The sequence below is a fragment of the Oryzias latipes genome, chromosome 11, assembly GCF_053564925.1.
Source record: "Oryzias latipes strain Hd-rR chromosome 11, Olatipes_Hd-rR_3.1".
In the NCBI taxonomy this organism is placed as follows: Eukaryota; Metazoa; Chordata; class Actinopteri; order Beloniformes; family Adrianichthyidae; genus Oryzias; species Oryzias latipes.
Window position 1 is genome coordinate 2,997,970 of NC_136247.1, and position 16,154 is coordinate 3,014,123.

A 16,154-nucleotide genomic window follows, 5' to 3' on the forward strand; every position below is an offset into this window, starting at 1 on the left:
TTTTTACTGTTGGTGTTGCACAAAATTAGGAAAATGCCAAATGTTTTTGGAGAAATCCCAGTGATGAGTTCTATGATTTAGTTTGTAATGTTTAATAAGATCTAAAAATTATATTCACAAAAACAGTTTTTTTTAATCCAATCCCTCTGATCTGTTTCACAAAGACACACAAAATGTCACACACCAAGCAGAAATGAACTTATTGATAAAAATGAAGCAGAACTCCAACTCTAAAAAATGACAAAAGAGCAAAGAAAACGGCATGATTGATTTATTATTTCTAATTATTAATATTTCCAGGCTTTCTTTTTTTCTGCAGCATGTTCGTATTTGTACAATTTTGACAGAATATATTTTTATGTAGTGAAAAATATTATGTTATTTCAGGTTAAACTTGATCTGTTCTGGATTAATATTCCTGTCTGTTTTATTCATATTTATATTCAGAAAGTTAAGTTTTTAAGTTTTAAAAGTTTAACTTTGATTGTGTTCAATAGATATTTTACTGTGCAACTAAGTTTGACCCCCCCTGTTATACTAGTTTATAAAATTCATGCATTTTTGGTGTAAAATGGGCAAATACAAATAGGAAACACAAGAGGATGTCATCAATTTGTGTGTGTGCAGGAGGCAATGGGGGAAGAGGGGGGGGGGTCACTCACCCAGGTAGTAAGTTAGAGTAGAACCGCCACTGATGCCCATTATTATTAAACTACGATAAGAAACCACCCCGATCACTGAAATAGCACAGGACTGATCATGTGAAAGTGTTTCGTCCTCCCCCATCCCTCTGCAGCAATGGAATATTCCAGTTAACAGCAAGTCAAGAGACTCGATGTTAGCGAGCAGAGTCAGTGTTGCCAGATTGGGCGGTTTCCAGCCCCATTTTTGTTCTAACTTTCTGGACAAAACTTACTTTAGGCAGGCAGACTTTGTTCGGGTTTGGGACGGGGTTGGTGGTTTTTGTTCCTTACTAAAGTATTATTCAACCAGGGACGTGCGGTCAGGGGAGGCAGGTGAAGCAGTGTCTCACCTGTCATCATCCTCACCTACCTTCATGAGATGTCTAGCCTTTGGTTCACCTTCATTCATTTCCATTCTTTAATTAAAAAAAGAAAAACATGAGAACAGAGCGGGAAAATCCAGACATGTATATGTTATGATACACTTGGCTCTGAACAGCAACTAGACACTGTTATGCAGCAGAATAATAAAAAGGAACCACTCTGATAGCAGGTTATTAAGTCCTTTAATATAATTTAGCTTAGTTATCTGACATGTCAAAAATCTAGACGTAAATGACAAAAATTCTTTAATTAAAACAAAATAATCAAAGCAAAAAAAAAACATTATTCATTCATTCATTCGTTCATTCATTCATTCATTCATTCATTCATTCATTCATTCATTCGTTCGTTCATTCATTCATTCATTCATTCATTCGTTCGTTCATTCATTCATTCATTCATTCATTCATTCATTCATTCATTCGTTCATTCGTTCATTCGTTCATTCATTCATTCGTTCATTCATTCATTCATTCATTCAAATCATTTCTTTAAAACCAAAGAACCACAATGGAGGGATAAAAGAGCTGCATGTGGGTCCAGAGCTACAGGCTGCAGGGACTTTCATTCTTTACAGTGGTACAGTTCGGTACAGTGGAAAACCTCCTTTGCCCCTCAGACTGCTGGTTATTCTGGTGTCCATGAAAATGGTTTGGGGTGATCCATTTGATCCCACTGCTGGTCCTGCAGACATGTTTGTGTCAGAACATCCCAGGAAAACTCGTGTTTGCATATAAGCCTCACATAACGCTTTAGTGCGTTTTACACAAACCCTCATAGAACTTCATCAGGTCTTTTCTCCTCAGTTCCATAATTTTTCCACATGACAGTTTCATGTCAGTGTCAGCAGAGAAGCCCCCATAAAACCCTGCAGTTTTGCCAATAAGGGTTAGACCCCCGAGTCGTGACTCCAGACCTGGAGGGACCTGCACAAAATGCAGGATAGGAAGCAGCTCATTGTCTAGTTGTCTATGAAATGCCTTAAAACCTGCAGGAGTGTCAGCCACAAGGTTTACATTGATGACCTTTCTAAACAAGTCGGCCAGGTTGGCAGCATTCCCAGTACAACCAAACCACCACTGAAGATGTTGATGTTTAAACACCAAACTCCCCGTGTGTCAGCAGAACCTGTGACATCAGTTTTCTGAGGAAGACGGGGAGCTTTAGAGACGGGGCGATTCCACTCTGTCCCAGAGGAGAACTGTGTCTGCTCGGAGCATCTGTCACCTGAATGAAATAGAAAATGAAGGCCATTCTTTGTTTAAATGTCTCATCTATCACAATCTGAGAAGTGAATTGTTCTCTGGTTTATTTTTGTTTGATATGTCAGATGAAGACAGATTGAAACATTTGTTTGAGTTTAATGTGTTTAAAATGGCAGTTGTTTTGTTGAAAGCTTGGGAACACCGTAAGACCTTTTGTATAAAATGATGGAAAACCTGTCTGTCTACTGTTTGTGTCTTTGTAGGTCCATGTGGGCTGGCCACCTTTAAATTGGTGCTTGACACTAAAATCAAAACACAAATGTGAAGAAGAACTCCATGAAGAGACTGCATCCAGAACGACATCAAATGTTTGAAACAACAGTTTAGGTCGTAGTTTGGAAGAAAGAGAAGAAAACAGAGCTGAGACCTTTCAGAACATGACACTAGAGACAGTCACGTGATGCAAGTGTTCACCTGAAAGCGAGACCACCAGGTTAATTAGAATACTGTCATTAAACATTTTTTGAGGAAGAAAGAACTCCAAATAAAGGGGCGTGGTTATGTCCTCCGAATTCCCAAACACAAAATGCTGTTAGAGGTCATCGCTCATTAGCGGGACAACCTTCAAAACAAAAGCATACTTTCAGATCCCAGACAAAAATAATAGTAAGGCAGTTCTTAGAGCATTATAGCACTGTATCTACATTTATTTACGTTGAACACATTCAGATAAAATAATCAGTGGCAAAAATGTCTCATCTGAGCGGTCATTCCCCCGGATGACCCCCCTGCTTTTGCGTGATGAGCCAGCGGTGCTTTTATTTTGAAGAGACCTCAGCAGAGGCGTGAGTCTTGCGCCCCCGGACCTGACCGGCCGGCGGAGGGGGCGTTGTTCAGTTGAAGGTGTCGCGTACGCCGCACCGGGGCGCGCAGAGGGTCGCACGGTGACCGGACGGAGATGGCCGGTTCAGGTAAAAAGCGCACTTCCTTCTGCTTCCGCGCCACGGGTGCGCGTGCGCGCACGGAGCCGCGTGTTTGCGATCTGAAAGGTTGGGTCTGTTTCACATGGTGTCGGATCCTGTCCAACAGCTTCCACAAATGTCACATCTGCATTTGGGAGTGGGACTCCCCCCCCCCCCCCCCCCCCCCCCCCCGCCCTGCAGGACCGCGCGGGGCAGAAGGAGAAGGGGGGCTCCTCCACGGAGGGCAGTTGCTGGGGGCATCAGCTGTGACCCACTTGTTGCTGGGTCGCCCTGCACTGCAGCTGTGTGCTCAGCAGCCAATCATTAACGCAACCGGCACGTGTGCGGGGGTCTGACCCGCGTGCGTCCCTTTATGCCTCTGAACCCTCTCTGTCCCCCCCCCAGGATTGTGTTGCGGCAGCCTGGAAGAAACCCAGGCCCTGATGAAGATGGGGCTGGGCGCCATCATGGTGGGACACGTCAACTTTCTGCTGGGGGCCCTGGTGCACGGCGTGGTCCTCAGGCACATCAACCAGCACCGGCAGGCCCGGGCCATGCTGTACTCCATCTCCAACGTGGGGGCCCTCACCTCAGGGATGGTGGTGAGTTCAGGAGGATGTGGGAGAAGGGAGTGAGTTCCTAACCCATTGGGGAGTGTGATAGATGTCCAAACAAATCATTCCTCAGTTGAAATGCAGCAAAGACCCACATGTCTTCATGTAGGAAGGGCGTGTTTAGTTACTAACCTTCATTACCACGACTGTCGTTTCTGAAAGTACCTGCTGCCATCAGCAGACGAGTCTGAAGATGAAGGTGTGGTTACATGTGCAAGATTGGGTGTGTTGCAGAAAAGCTGCATCTCTATCGTTTTATTTTGAAATGTTAGCACATTTGGCTGTTGAGGTGTTCAGAGGAATCAGGTGACAAATGGGGAAAATGGACAATGCCCCGCCCCTTTGGAACATGCTTCATGCTGCTCCTCCGCACAAACCTGTTTATTATTAAATGACAAGCCGACGTTAAAATGACTAAAACACTGATTCAGAACATATGCTGCTGTTAAAACAATCATTTTTTTAGTTTCAGGAAGGTTGTTTGTTAGCTGCTGCAAGAATGAAAGATTGATTTTGTTCATTTGTTACCCAGGAATGCAGAAAACCTAGGAACCCTGTTTGACTTTAGTGTTGCTCATCTGCTGCAGGGCGTCATTGTGGGCATTCTGACCATCGTCCTGTCAAAGAACAAGAAGAGCAGATCCCTGGTTAGTATCACTTCTGAGCTCTCACAGGTGAGGACTGAATGTGTTTTCCGCTCCATGCGTGTGTCATGTTCCGCACATGCATGCAGAGCGGTGTGCGGCTGAATGCAGGCCTGCAGAGCAGGTATGGCCTGTGGTTTTTTTCCCGTCTGCGCCGCCTCTGTTTACTCACCCAGCTGCTCAGACGAGCCTGACGAGGTGGAGCCAGAGCTGCAGCAGCCACGCCTGCTCCCTGTCACAGCATGTCACCATGGGAGGCAAATTCAGCGGCGGTCCCCTCCACCTGCTGATGTGACTGAGGCATGGACGGAGCATGCAGCCGTGCAGACACACGGGTTGCATTTAGTTCAGCATTCCAGCAGACGTTCTCCAAACATGAGCAGGACAAACAAACCTGCTGTTCACTTTGTTAAATGAGGGAGAGAATGTTGGCATTTAATCGCCTTCTGTCAATCAAAAAGGCCAATATGAAAACTTTTTTTTTTTTTATTTTGGGAGAAAAAGCTGTCTTTGACTGGGGGGGGGGGGGGGGGGGGGGGTACAAAAAGGAGCGGGGTTGTTTAGATCAGTGATCCCCGAACTTTTTGGCACCGCGGACCGGTACAACGCAAGGCACGTTTACCGCGGACTGGTGTGGGGTTGAGGTGCAACGCCAGGTGTGTATCACGTGACGTTTGGTGTCGGGATTTTGACGTGCGTTAAGTGTGACGGATGTAACAGGGAGAATCCGGTCACTTTTCAAAATAAAACGTTTTTTTTGAAAAAAAACAATAAAATGGAAATTATTTTTTCTTTTTGTGCGACCCGGTGCCAAAATTTCCCGCGGACCGGTGCCAAGTGTCCCGCGGCCCGGTACCGGTCGGGGACCACTGGTTTAGAACATGAAATCCTGATCAAATTTCCAAACCGTCAGTTATTTGACTTGGTCATGTTACATCTAAAATGGAAACTAAAGAGTAAATCAACTTGTATCGTCTGTTCACCTGCACAAACCGGGCTTTAAAAGTGCTGAACGTTGATCCGTGCAAATTCTGGACAATTTCAAATAAACTTGTTCAATTCCTGAAATACCGTAAATTCCGGGTTATAGAGCGCACCCGATTACAAGCCGCAGCCACTCATTTACACATGTTGAGCTTCCTTCCTACATACATAAGCCGCATCAGTGCACAAGTCACATGCAATCAGCAACACGGCCAGACTGTCAAAGCATGTCCTGTATTGTGGGAGGAGTCAGCATAATGTCAGCTCATGTATTTTGAAGATACCCACATCTGACAAACAGCATGCACGTCAGTCCTGTTCACAAGTTCCTCAGTTATGTTCTTTTTTTTTTTTTACTTATTGACAATCTAGGTATCATACATAAAATTACAAACAGTTACCATATAATCAACATTACATCCCTCAGTTATGATGAGGAAATTTACATCTGCGATTCCCCATTTCCCATGAGTCTTAGAGGCTTAAGGCAGGGCTAACCCCCGGCTCGCTACACTGTTGTCAGTGTTTAAAGAATGAGCCATAAGCAGCGGTGGTGGGAGGGGCGAACGGGAGAGCAGCTCTCCTTCCGCTTGGGTCGCGGCAGCATTATGGTGGTAACGGGGCTGGTTAAAAGAACACTCCAGTAAATTAAAGCAGCGGCGACTGAAAAGCGCGCGCCTCAGCGCGATACGCGCGCCTCTGTGCGGCGCCTGGTCGCTGCGCGCGGCTGCCGGTGGACGGAGCGAATCGTGTCTGTGCAGAGCAATCGGAATTAATACTGTACGTTTTGTGGATGAGGGGCGAGAGAGGATGCGTTGTTACGTGTGGGAGCCTTCAGACTGCCATCTGTCCCACAGCTGATGTTGTCCCGCAGCAGAACATGTCTCCATCTCACACGGAGGCTGTGGGGCCAGGGCTTCAGACTAACTTTTTTCACTAGGAGCACAGTGGCCCCCCATTGAAAATTTTAGGGGCACAACCAGAATTTTTAGGGGCGCATACCGTAAATCAACATTCTAATCAAATCTACTAATTTCCACTGTATAACGAATAAATACTTTGATAATAGATGCAGAAATTACAATGCGCTGTTTCTAATTCAGTGTCACATTTTATTCTGCACTTTTGAAGATGCAACAACAAGGTAAACTGACAGCAGCATCGCTGTCATGACAGTACAAATGGCAAACAAAATACCATACATTTGGAATAAAAACATTTTTTTAGTAACAAAGTGATTACCGTAGGAACCTTTCGGTCATTTCACAGTTTCAAACAATACTTAAATGTATGTAAACATTAGGGGATGGAAATTCATGTTGGTGACACCAAATAGGTGCAGCCAAGATGCACAATAATTTGAGATCATCCAGATGGACGCAACGCTGCACAGATCACCTGGTGTGAGACATATTTTTGTTTTTGCTCCAACATCACCTGTCAATCAAAACCAAAATATCACCAGAAAGGGGCGGAAGCAAGACCCCAACCTGAGCAAACGCAGCTGGAAATTTAGTACTGAACTGACTGAAAGCTGCCCTACAGACTACAAAACAATGCATTATGGGACATGTGTCCTTATGGGTTTTTGTAGTACACTGATCAATTAAAATCATTTAAAATACCAACTGAATAAAAAAAGGCTACATGCATTACAAGACATTAAAATAATCATAAAATATATAATAACTCAGATCACACTAAGGGGGAGAAGAATATTAAAACTAAATTGAAACTCCTAATTCCTGCTCTCCTTCAGTCTCGCTGCAGCTTCGCCTTCATGCCCCCCCCAGGGTGCCGGTTCATCTTAAACACATCTATCGTTGCATTTTCCCCGCCTGTTTTAAATCGTGTTGTCGCTCACACGTGTTTACTGCTAGAGCCCCGTCAGCTGTCACGCACGAACGTGTGGGACATTTATTCTCCTCAGCTGACCATCTCCCGCGGGTGTGCTGCCGTAACACAGCCGTGCATGAGAGCCGTGGTTTGCTTCGCGAGTTTGAGACCCCTGCTGTACACTCTGGCACTGGTACACCAGCCGCAGGTCGGAAGAACGAATCAATAGTTCTCTTGCTCATAGCTCAGACGCACATATCAGGTTGTGATGATATTTGTCTCCGTTTCCTTCCCACAGATGTTTACGCGCGCTCGATTATCTCTAGGCCCCGCCCCCTCCACATATTTTAGCCACTTGCAGTGACTTTCCCTATTCTTCTCACACTCATTGGCCGCCTCAGGCATAACTCAATGACGCGCGAGTGTGTGCGTCTGTCTGCATGCGTGTGTGCTCGCGTCTCATTGATGATTTCATTGCTCATTTCATAGATCATTGACGTGCCCCTTTCACGTTTAATGTATAAAAAATACGGAAGGTGGGGGAGGCAAATTTACTGGTAGCACATGTGCGACTGGATGTAAAATTCAGTCGCACACTCTCAAATTTTGGTCGCAAAATGCGACCAAATGGTCGCAGTCTGGAGCCCTGGGGTCAGTGTGAGCTTTTCAAAGCAAAATTCCGCTCAGTCCTTAGAAACTGTTCAAACAATCACGTGGATTTGTGTTTCCAGTCGTGTCCCGACAAAATAAAGGCTGCTGTTATTCCCACATATTTACGTGCAGCCAAGATGCAGATGGCAGCTTTTCCCGCATGGATTCATGTTCATCCAGGCTAAATGTTGTTAGCGCCTGTCAGCCTTCACCTAATCGTTCTTCCGGCTTCGTTCTGCCTCTAAAGAGCACTGACCACACAGATTAAAAATAAAATGAGCGAACAGGCGCTTCATAATAACCATAACAATAATATAAGCATGTTTAAAAGATCATCTCGTATATTACGGAGCTGCTAATAGATGGGCTAGTGTCACTATGACTCAGAGGTAAATGCACTCCTGAGCATGCGCTGTTCTCTCCGTCAGCAGCTGACCGGCTTTTCCAAACCACCACCGTTGGTGATGGTGGATTTTTTCACGCTGTTTTTAACGATTACTTTTAACTTGAAAGCTGCATCATACTGTAATGGCGATCACGTGCACGTTGGGTCTAAAGGCACCAAAGGATTCTGGGATGCGGCTGGGCATGCGTGTTTCGTTTTGTTGAACCATGACTGAAGTGTCTATGACCTAAAGTCAAGTCCATGCTGTTTGGCACTTAGAGGTGTGTAGATAAATAATTGGCTTGCTGCTTGGAGTTGGATTACGCATTCAACTCCACCTACAAGATCAAAAGTACGTCCAAGGCGGCTGCCAAGTAAATCCATAAATTAGCCGCGTCACTGAATAAGCCGCAGGGCTGTAAGCGCAGGAAAAAAGTAGCGGCTTATAGTCCGCAATTTACGGTAATAGTCTGTGTGCTGCCCCCTAGAGTTTGAAACGAGGTAGTGAAGTTGAATTTCGTGATTATTCAAATGATGCAAGTTCCACGTCATGCTTGGCACCGCACCCAACCCCAGAGGCAGGCTGGCGCAGCCCATGGTCAGCCCACACTGCGCAGGCCAACCAGGACGGCACCAAACCCCCCCCCCCAACCCCGGGACCAGAGATGACGGGGGCCCAGCCCCGGACGCAGGCGAACCCCCCCCCCCCCCCCCCCCCCCCCCCCGACCAGGCGCCGTTTTCTAACTTGGCTGAGAGTGGAGTCAGCCTCCAACTGTCTTGTTACCCTCTGATATTTCTCATTTCATGCCTTCATGTTTCAGTGCACATTCCTTTCTCTAAAGTTAGGTTGACTGTTGACAAACCAATGTGAATCTGGTGAGTCGGCTCAGAAAACAAGCGGGTGCAGTTTTTCTAATCGTCTTTTTGCTTTGAAGAGACGGACATCTGATGCCGTTTGTTCATCGTAGAATCTGGACCAATGCCGTGACCAGACGCTGTCTTCATTCACTCTGCAGACCTGGTCTCTCCTCTCGTTTGGTCTGGTGTCGGCGGTCATGTCGGTGGCATCGGCCATCGGCCTCTTCATATCTGTGGTGAGGGCCATCGTGAACAATGGGCGGAGCCTCCTGACTCACTGCCGCTTCCCCGATGCCATCGGCTACTCCAGCGTCACCAACGAGTGTCCGTTCGACCCCACACGGATTTACGTGAGTACACGGCTTTGTCCGGATGCTGAGGGGAAGCCAGCTGCAACAGCCCAGTCTCTTTAACCTTGATTGCATTGTTCATTCAGGGCAGTCAGATGGATTTGCAAGGCTAAAAATGTAATTCTGACTATCTCTTTTCAAGTCTCAATGCCTTGGATCCACAGTTACACCGTAGTTATCAATAATGTTTTCTGAAAAATACTCTAAAACTACACAAATGTGTCATTTTCAGAACAGACGTCTGAATTCCGTGACTGAAAGGCAGCAGGATTAAAATGGCTCTTAGGCGGCGTGTGACCATCTAAAGCAGGGGGGTCCAACTCATTTTCACTGAGGGCCACATCAGCATAGTGTCTGTCCTCAAAGGGCCAAATATAACTTATACGTGTAACTAAATGTAATGAAAAATAAACGTAACTACTCCTTAATGTTAAATAACTCATATTTTATTTATTATAACTTTTTAAAGTAACAATTACAGTTTCATTGAAAACATATGTTTGCTTGTTACTTTAGCATAAATCCTTTTACATTTGATTCTGTCAGGTTAGGTAATATGGACAGTGTTTAAGTCCTAATGTATAGTTGCCCAATGCGATATTTCAAGTCCGATTCCCCTTTGATGTGAATTATTACACACTTATTTGACATGCCTCACTTCAGTTGTTAGACGACAAGCAATCGTTAAAAGCAGTGTGGAAAAAAATCCACCATCACCAACGGGTTTGGAAAAGCCGGTCTGCTGCGTGCCAGAAGTTTCCTTCACAGTTGTGGAGGGAAACTTCTCGATACAACGCGCGCCGCGCAGAGCCGCGTAGGGCGCGTGCCGCATGCGCTCATAAGTCACTGCTGCTCTCTTTTACTGGTTATGTTTTTTCAACAAGCCCTGTTATTTCCACATTGCTGCCGTGTTACGGCCGGAAGGAGGGGAGAGCTGCTCTTGTGTTCCGCTGCAGCTCCCTGCTACTTCTTAAACACACACGTGGTTTTAGCACATATACATCCTCAATCTACAACACAGTGTGGCAAAACAGGGGTTAGCCCCGCCTTAAACCCCTAAGACTCATGGGAAGTGGGGAATCTGAGTGTGAATTTCCACAACATGAGTGAGGGAGCTGGTTGCTGAAGTGAGGTCCATGCTGTTTGGCAGGTGTGGGTGTGTTCAAATAAATAGGCTAAACCACTATTTACTCCTCTCTCTGAGACTACTGTGGTCTCAGTGACGTGCCAATTGAATTGCCACAACATGTATGTAAAAAGTGTTAAATCCTCATTAAATTGGGAGGGTGTGGCTTGTAATTAGGTGGGCTCCATAACCCGGTATTTACGTTGAAACAAAATACAATATAATCACATTCCCATTTGCTGTTTCTACTCGCTGTTACTCGGCTCAGTGCTTTTGGTTTTTCCACTACACTAGAGCACGGCCTCAATGTGGGCGGGGCCATAGTAATGAAGCAGGAAGATTACCTACTGCTGTGAGCTGCTGAGTCCAGGTTCTCCCATCACTGTCCGTAAACCCCGACCTTGTTTAGAACTGCAGGCAAAGGACACAAGAACCTAAAAAGAAGCCTCAGCGCTGGACAGCTCCCTGTGGAAGCGCCTTAAATTTGAGTAGAGCCAGAGCGTGCAGACTCAGGACTAAAGCAAATGCCCCATTTGTGTTTTTAAATGACAGTTTTTCTAGGAAGGACAGAATATACCAATGCAGAAAGTAAGGGCACCGAAAGACTGCAGCGGCTGCTGGTGGGGGAAAGATGCAACTTCAAACTGTCGTATTTATTTGTCTCTGGGATGTCTTGGCGCAAACGACCTACAAAAAAAGCATTTTACCAGAAAAAAGATCAGGTTTTTATCTTTTTTAATAAAAATGGCGCTCTCCTGCTGCTGACAGAGAGACTGCAGTGAGACCACTGCAAAGTGCAGGCTCCCGGAAAAGGTGATTTTAAAAAAACAACAACAAATTAAATCCACAATCTTTTAAAAACAACCAAAACTAATACATAGTTACATTGATGTGATCTAGTCCAAACAACCCATCATCACACTCATGCTACAATAACAATTATGGAAGAAAGGCGTTTTTTGTGGAGAGATGAATCACATCTGATCACAAATGTTTTGTAGTTCAGAAGATCCTATAGTATCAGTCACCAAACTTTCTCACATGACTAATTATTACTTTACAGTCTTACTTCAACAAAGATACATAATTAGTCAAAAAGGCCTATAGTTCTAAAGGAACTCACGCTACAGTCACCAAACTTTGTCACATGACTAATTACACCATTTTTTCTAGTTTATAGTTGGGACTATTTTTACTTGATGCTTTAACGAAGTGCTCTGTTTTAGTGTTAAAAGATAAAAGAAGGAAATACAATAAAAACGGTGACCAACCTGGATCAGTTTCGAACATATTTAACATTTTTTAAAACTGTTTTTAAAATGTTTTACAACCTTGAGACATCCTTAATTCTTTTACCCTTTTTATTCCGTGGGCTTGGGTTCCTTCTGCTCAACAGCGCCCCCAGCTGGTGACTTTTTCTGGTTTGTGGTCTGGGCTCGTAGGTTGTCACCGTACATCCAGATTTTCACTCTCGATTCATGAATGAGCGGAAAGAATTTTATTAAGAAGAATGTAGGGGTCTGTTTGTTCCTTTTAACTGCATTTTATAGAATCATACATGCTCCTGGTGCATGTTGGACTTTGGCATGCCCTTTATCACCGGTTTTGTTCATAGTTTTTATGGACAGAGTTTCTAGGTGTAGCCAGGGCCCGGAGGGGGTCTGATTTGTGGGACCACAGGATTTCCTCTATGCTCTTTGCAGATTATGTTGTCTTGTTGGTTTCATCGAGCCAGAACCTCCATCGTGCATTGGGGTGGTTTGCAGCAGAGTGTGAAGCGGTTGGGATGAGGGTCAGCACCGCTAAATCTGATGCCATGGTTCTGGAGGAGAGAAAGGTAGTTTGCCATCTCTGGGTGGGTGGAGTCTCCCTGCCCCAGGTGGAGGAGTTGAAATATCTTGTTCATGAGTGAGGAAAGACCGGAGCGTGAAATTGGCGGAGCAGCGTCCGTAAGTATGCGGTCGCTGTACCAGTCCATTGTGGTAAAGGGAGAGCTGAGCCAAAAAGCAGAGCTCCAAATTTACCGGTCGATCTTTGTTCCAATACTCACCTATGGTCACAGAAAGAATGAGGTCCCAGCTACAAGCGGCTAAAATAAGCTTCCTCCGGAGGGTGTCTGGGCACTCCCTTAGAGATGGGGTGAGAAGCTCGGTGAACCATTGAAAGCTCGGAGTAGAACTGCTTCTCCTTACATCAAAAGGAGCCAGTTGAGGTGGCTTAGGCATCTGGTCCAGATGCCTCCTGGACGCCTCCCTGGGGAGGGTTTTCAGCGGGTTTTCTGTTATTGGGACTAAAGTTAGAAGTTTTCTGGTATTGGGACTAAAGTTAGAGCTTTTGTGGTATTGGGATTACAGGTAGAAGTTTTGTGGTATTGGGACTAAAGGTAGAAGTTTCTTGGTATAGGACTAAAGGTAGAGGTTTTGTGGTATTGGGACTAAAGGTAGAAGTTTTGTGGTATTGGGACTAAAATTAGAGGTTTTGTGGTATTGGGACTAAAGGTAGAAGTTTTGTGGTATTGGGACTAAAATTAGAGGTTTTGTGGTATTGGGACTAAAGGTAGACGTTTTGTGGTATTGGGACTAAAATTAGAGGTTTTGTGGCATTGGGACTAAAATTAGAGGTTTTGTGGTATTGGGACTAAAGGTAGAAGTTTCTTGGTATGGGACTAAAGGTAGACGTTTTGTGGTATTGGGACTAAAATTAGAGGTTTTGTGGTATTGGGACTAAAATTAGAGGTTTTGTGGTATTGGGACTAAAATTAGAAGTTTCTTGGTATGGGACTAAAGGTAGATGTTTTGTGGTATTGCGCTGCTGAATGGGAAATGAGAAGTTCCAGCTTCTTAGACCAGACGGGTCACGTTCAGCAGCAGATGTGCTGATAGCAGAATTGCCATCCCGACCTGTCGACCCACCTCAGGCTGCGCTCTCTTCCCATCTTTTAGAGATGGATTGTAAGGGCCCCTCAGTTTCACAGCAGACACACATTTTGCTGTTCCCAGGACAAAAGCTTTCTTTCAAGCACAGCTTAAGCTGAGCTGTTGATAGCAGAGCAGACTTACAGAGACTCAAAACTTGGCTCCTATCAGGCAATCTTTGCAGGAAAGCTCTAATGCTGGGATCATATGTCTGACTTCTCTTAATATAGTGAGAGCCGCACAGTCCGGTTACTCCTTTTGGAGAATAAAAAAAGACCAAAAATACAGGAAAATGTTGGCAATAATACATTTTACTTTACAAGTAAAGGTAACCCACAAAAAGATGTGTAGTTGACTTTCCATCAGGATTTTCACACAAAAACGGAGGTGGAAACGGACCGTTCTCTTTGACTACAAATGGAGACGGATCTCTCTAAACTCCTGTTGCAATTTTTAAGTAAGAATGCAACTTTGGAAAAGGAAATGATCCTGGCATTTTTGCTTTTCCTTTTTGTGGTATTGTTTTAACATCTTTGCCACATTTTTCTGTCCAGAGTACCACGCTGATCCTTTGGGTTCCCCTGATCGTGATGTGCGTCGTTCAGCTGGTGTTCTCTGCTCGATGCTCGGCCGCCTGCGCCTCCTTCCTGGGCCTGCTGTGCTCCCCCAAGAGGAAGAAATCTCCTCCCCATATCAGACCGGTCAGTCTTTAGGCCTCAAACACACATTGGCCTGCTTCTGTCATATTCTTTATCAAAGATTGGTCATTGATCATCAAGCTTCTATTAACTTCTGTTTTTTTTCTGTTTAGAGCAATGTGGTGAAGCCATTGCAGGAAGTTTATCATTCCCACTACACTGATCATTTAGGAACCCACAATGAACTGGCACAGCCTTTCACTGATCGTAGAAATCACCATAAAACTGCCAGGCCCAACACGGAACCTTCAAGAAATCATACAGAACCAGCAAAGCCTTATATGGGGCATCTAGGAACCCCCCAAAAACCAATAAAGTCTTTTATGGATCCTCCTGAAACCCCCCAAAAACCAATAAAACCTTATACCGATCGTCCTGAAACCCCCCAGAAACAAGCAAATTTATATATGGATCGTTCAGGGACCCCCCACAAGACCGCAAAGTCTTATTCGGTTCGCCCTGGCACCCCCCCAAAACCTACAAAGACGTACATGGGTCTTCAAGGAACCCATGATGAACCTCAAAGACGGGCCACCGCTCCTCCTCGACAGCACCGACCTCCTCCACGGCACCTCCCACATCATCATCGAAGTCTTCCTCAGTCCGAGAGGCAGTCCCAGCAACAGCCACGTGGAGAAAGACCAGAAAGACTGATCGCAAATCAAAGGGAACCGGAGGAGGACCAGCTCCTGCAGAGGGCCGCTCCAGAACGGTCCAGCTTCTGGATTTAGGTTGATTGACCCGCCAGATGTTCCAGAATACTTTGCTCATTCTCAACCGACATGTGAAGATGTTGGCGTCTCCAGGCTGGAGATGTTTTGTGGACTTAATGGATAGATCTTCTGAGGCCAAAGTATGGATGAACCCACTTGTGTTTATTGCTGCTTTAATATTTCTGCTAAACAGTTTTTATTTTCATGTTTTAACTTAAAAGATTTAAGTCAAACTCTTTGAAGTGAGGATGAGTAATGATTCAACTTCACAAAAGGTTTAGTGACTGCAGAGCCGCTCGGTCTCAGTTAAGGCGTTAAGACGCAACCACTTTTAATGAATCCTGAAAGAAATGTTTGTTTGGGTGCAAAGAGCTAAAGTCAGCTAACTTCAGTTCAAATTTCCTCAGTAAACCAGACGTATGCAGTCACCTATGTTTGGTTGAGCTTGTGCTATTCCATAAAAGGGAAAACTACCTGCACATGCTAACTTTAGCTGGAATGCTAGGCTAAGCTACTTAACAGAACAGCTTGCTAAATGTGTAGGTTCTACTACATGGCTGGGCATATTTAGTAAATGAAAGGTTGTACTAAGGAGCTAATCATCAAGTAGTTCCATTCAAAGAGGAAAAGGAGATCAGTTTATGCTTCTTTCTGTTTTTGTTTTCCTAGACGGGGACCCGTCTATTAAGTACCTTAGTTTACTAAAGCAAACGTTAGTCCGGTGTTTTCTTTTATTCCTATGATCTCTCAGGATTTAAACAAAAAAGGCTGACTTCCGCTGTTTCTAAGACATGGTGAAGATTTTCTGTTTGTTTTCTTTCAATTCGACACAAAGCTGTGATTTCCTTTTTATAGTTTTGAGCCCTGTCCCACATAGAGGCATTTCACTAAGTAGCAGGCAGTTGTGCAGTTTTAGAGAGTTCCTTTAACCTTTCATCCAACCGTTTCTGATTTATTCTGTTGAATTTTCTCCTCAGTGCAAAAGAAACAAGTTTTTTTTTTTTTTTTTAAATAAACGTTGTACCCTAATTGGTGTTTTGAGTCCAGTCTCTGGTAGTCTCTGGTAGACGTGGTCATAGCAGAGACTCGAGGCCTGACGGGAACCATGGGTTTCCGTGTGCTGCTAACATGCACAGCCGTGTTTC

The 16,154-nt window shown here is 44.7% G+C and overlaps 1 protein-coding gene across 1 annotated transcript; it reads left to right on the forward strand.

Moving 5' to 3' along the window:
- Positions 1 to 3,105: 3,105 nt before the first annotated feature.
- LOC101173922 (uncharacterized) lies at positions 3,106 to 16,036 on the forward strand. Its single transcript, XM_011473207.4, has 6 exons — positions 3,106 to 3,243; positions 3,640 to 3,836; positions 4,436 to 4,495; positions 9,366 to 9,557; positions 14,153 to 14,299; positions 14,410 to 16,036. Exons 1-6 carry the CDS (start codon positions 3,231 to 3,233, stop codon positions 15,025 to 15,027), a joined length of 1,227 nt encoding a protein of 408 aa, XP_011471509.2. The 5' UTR covers positions 3,106 to 3,230; the 3' UTR covers positions 15,028 to 16,036.
- Positions 16,037 to 16,154: the final 118 nt, after the last annotated feature.

Coding starts and splice junctions, on each gene's coding strand:
- LOC101173922 (XM_011473207.4), top strand. Junction 4,496..9,365: donor ACAAGAAGAGCAGATCCCTG/GTTAGTATCACT, acceptor TTCACTCTGCAG/ACCTGGTCTCTCCTCTCGTT. Junction 14,300..14,409: donor CTCCTCCCCATATCAGACCG/GTCAGTCTTTAG, acceptor TTTTCTGTTTAG/AGCAATGTGGTGAAGCCATT.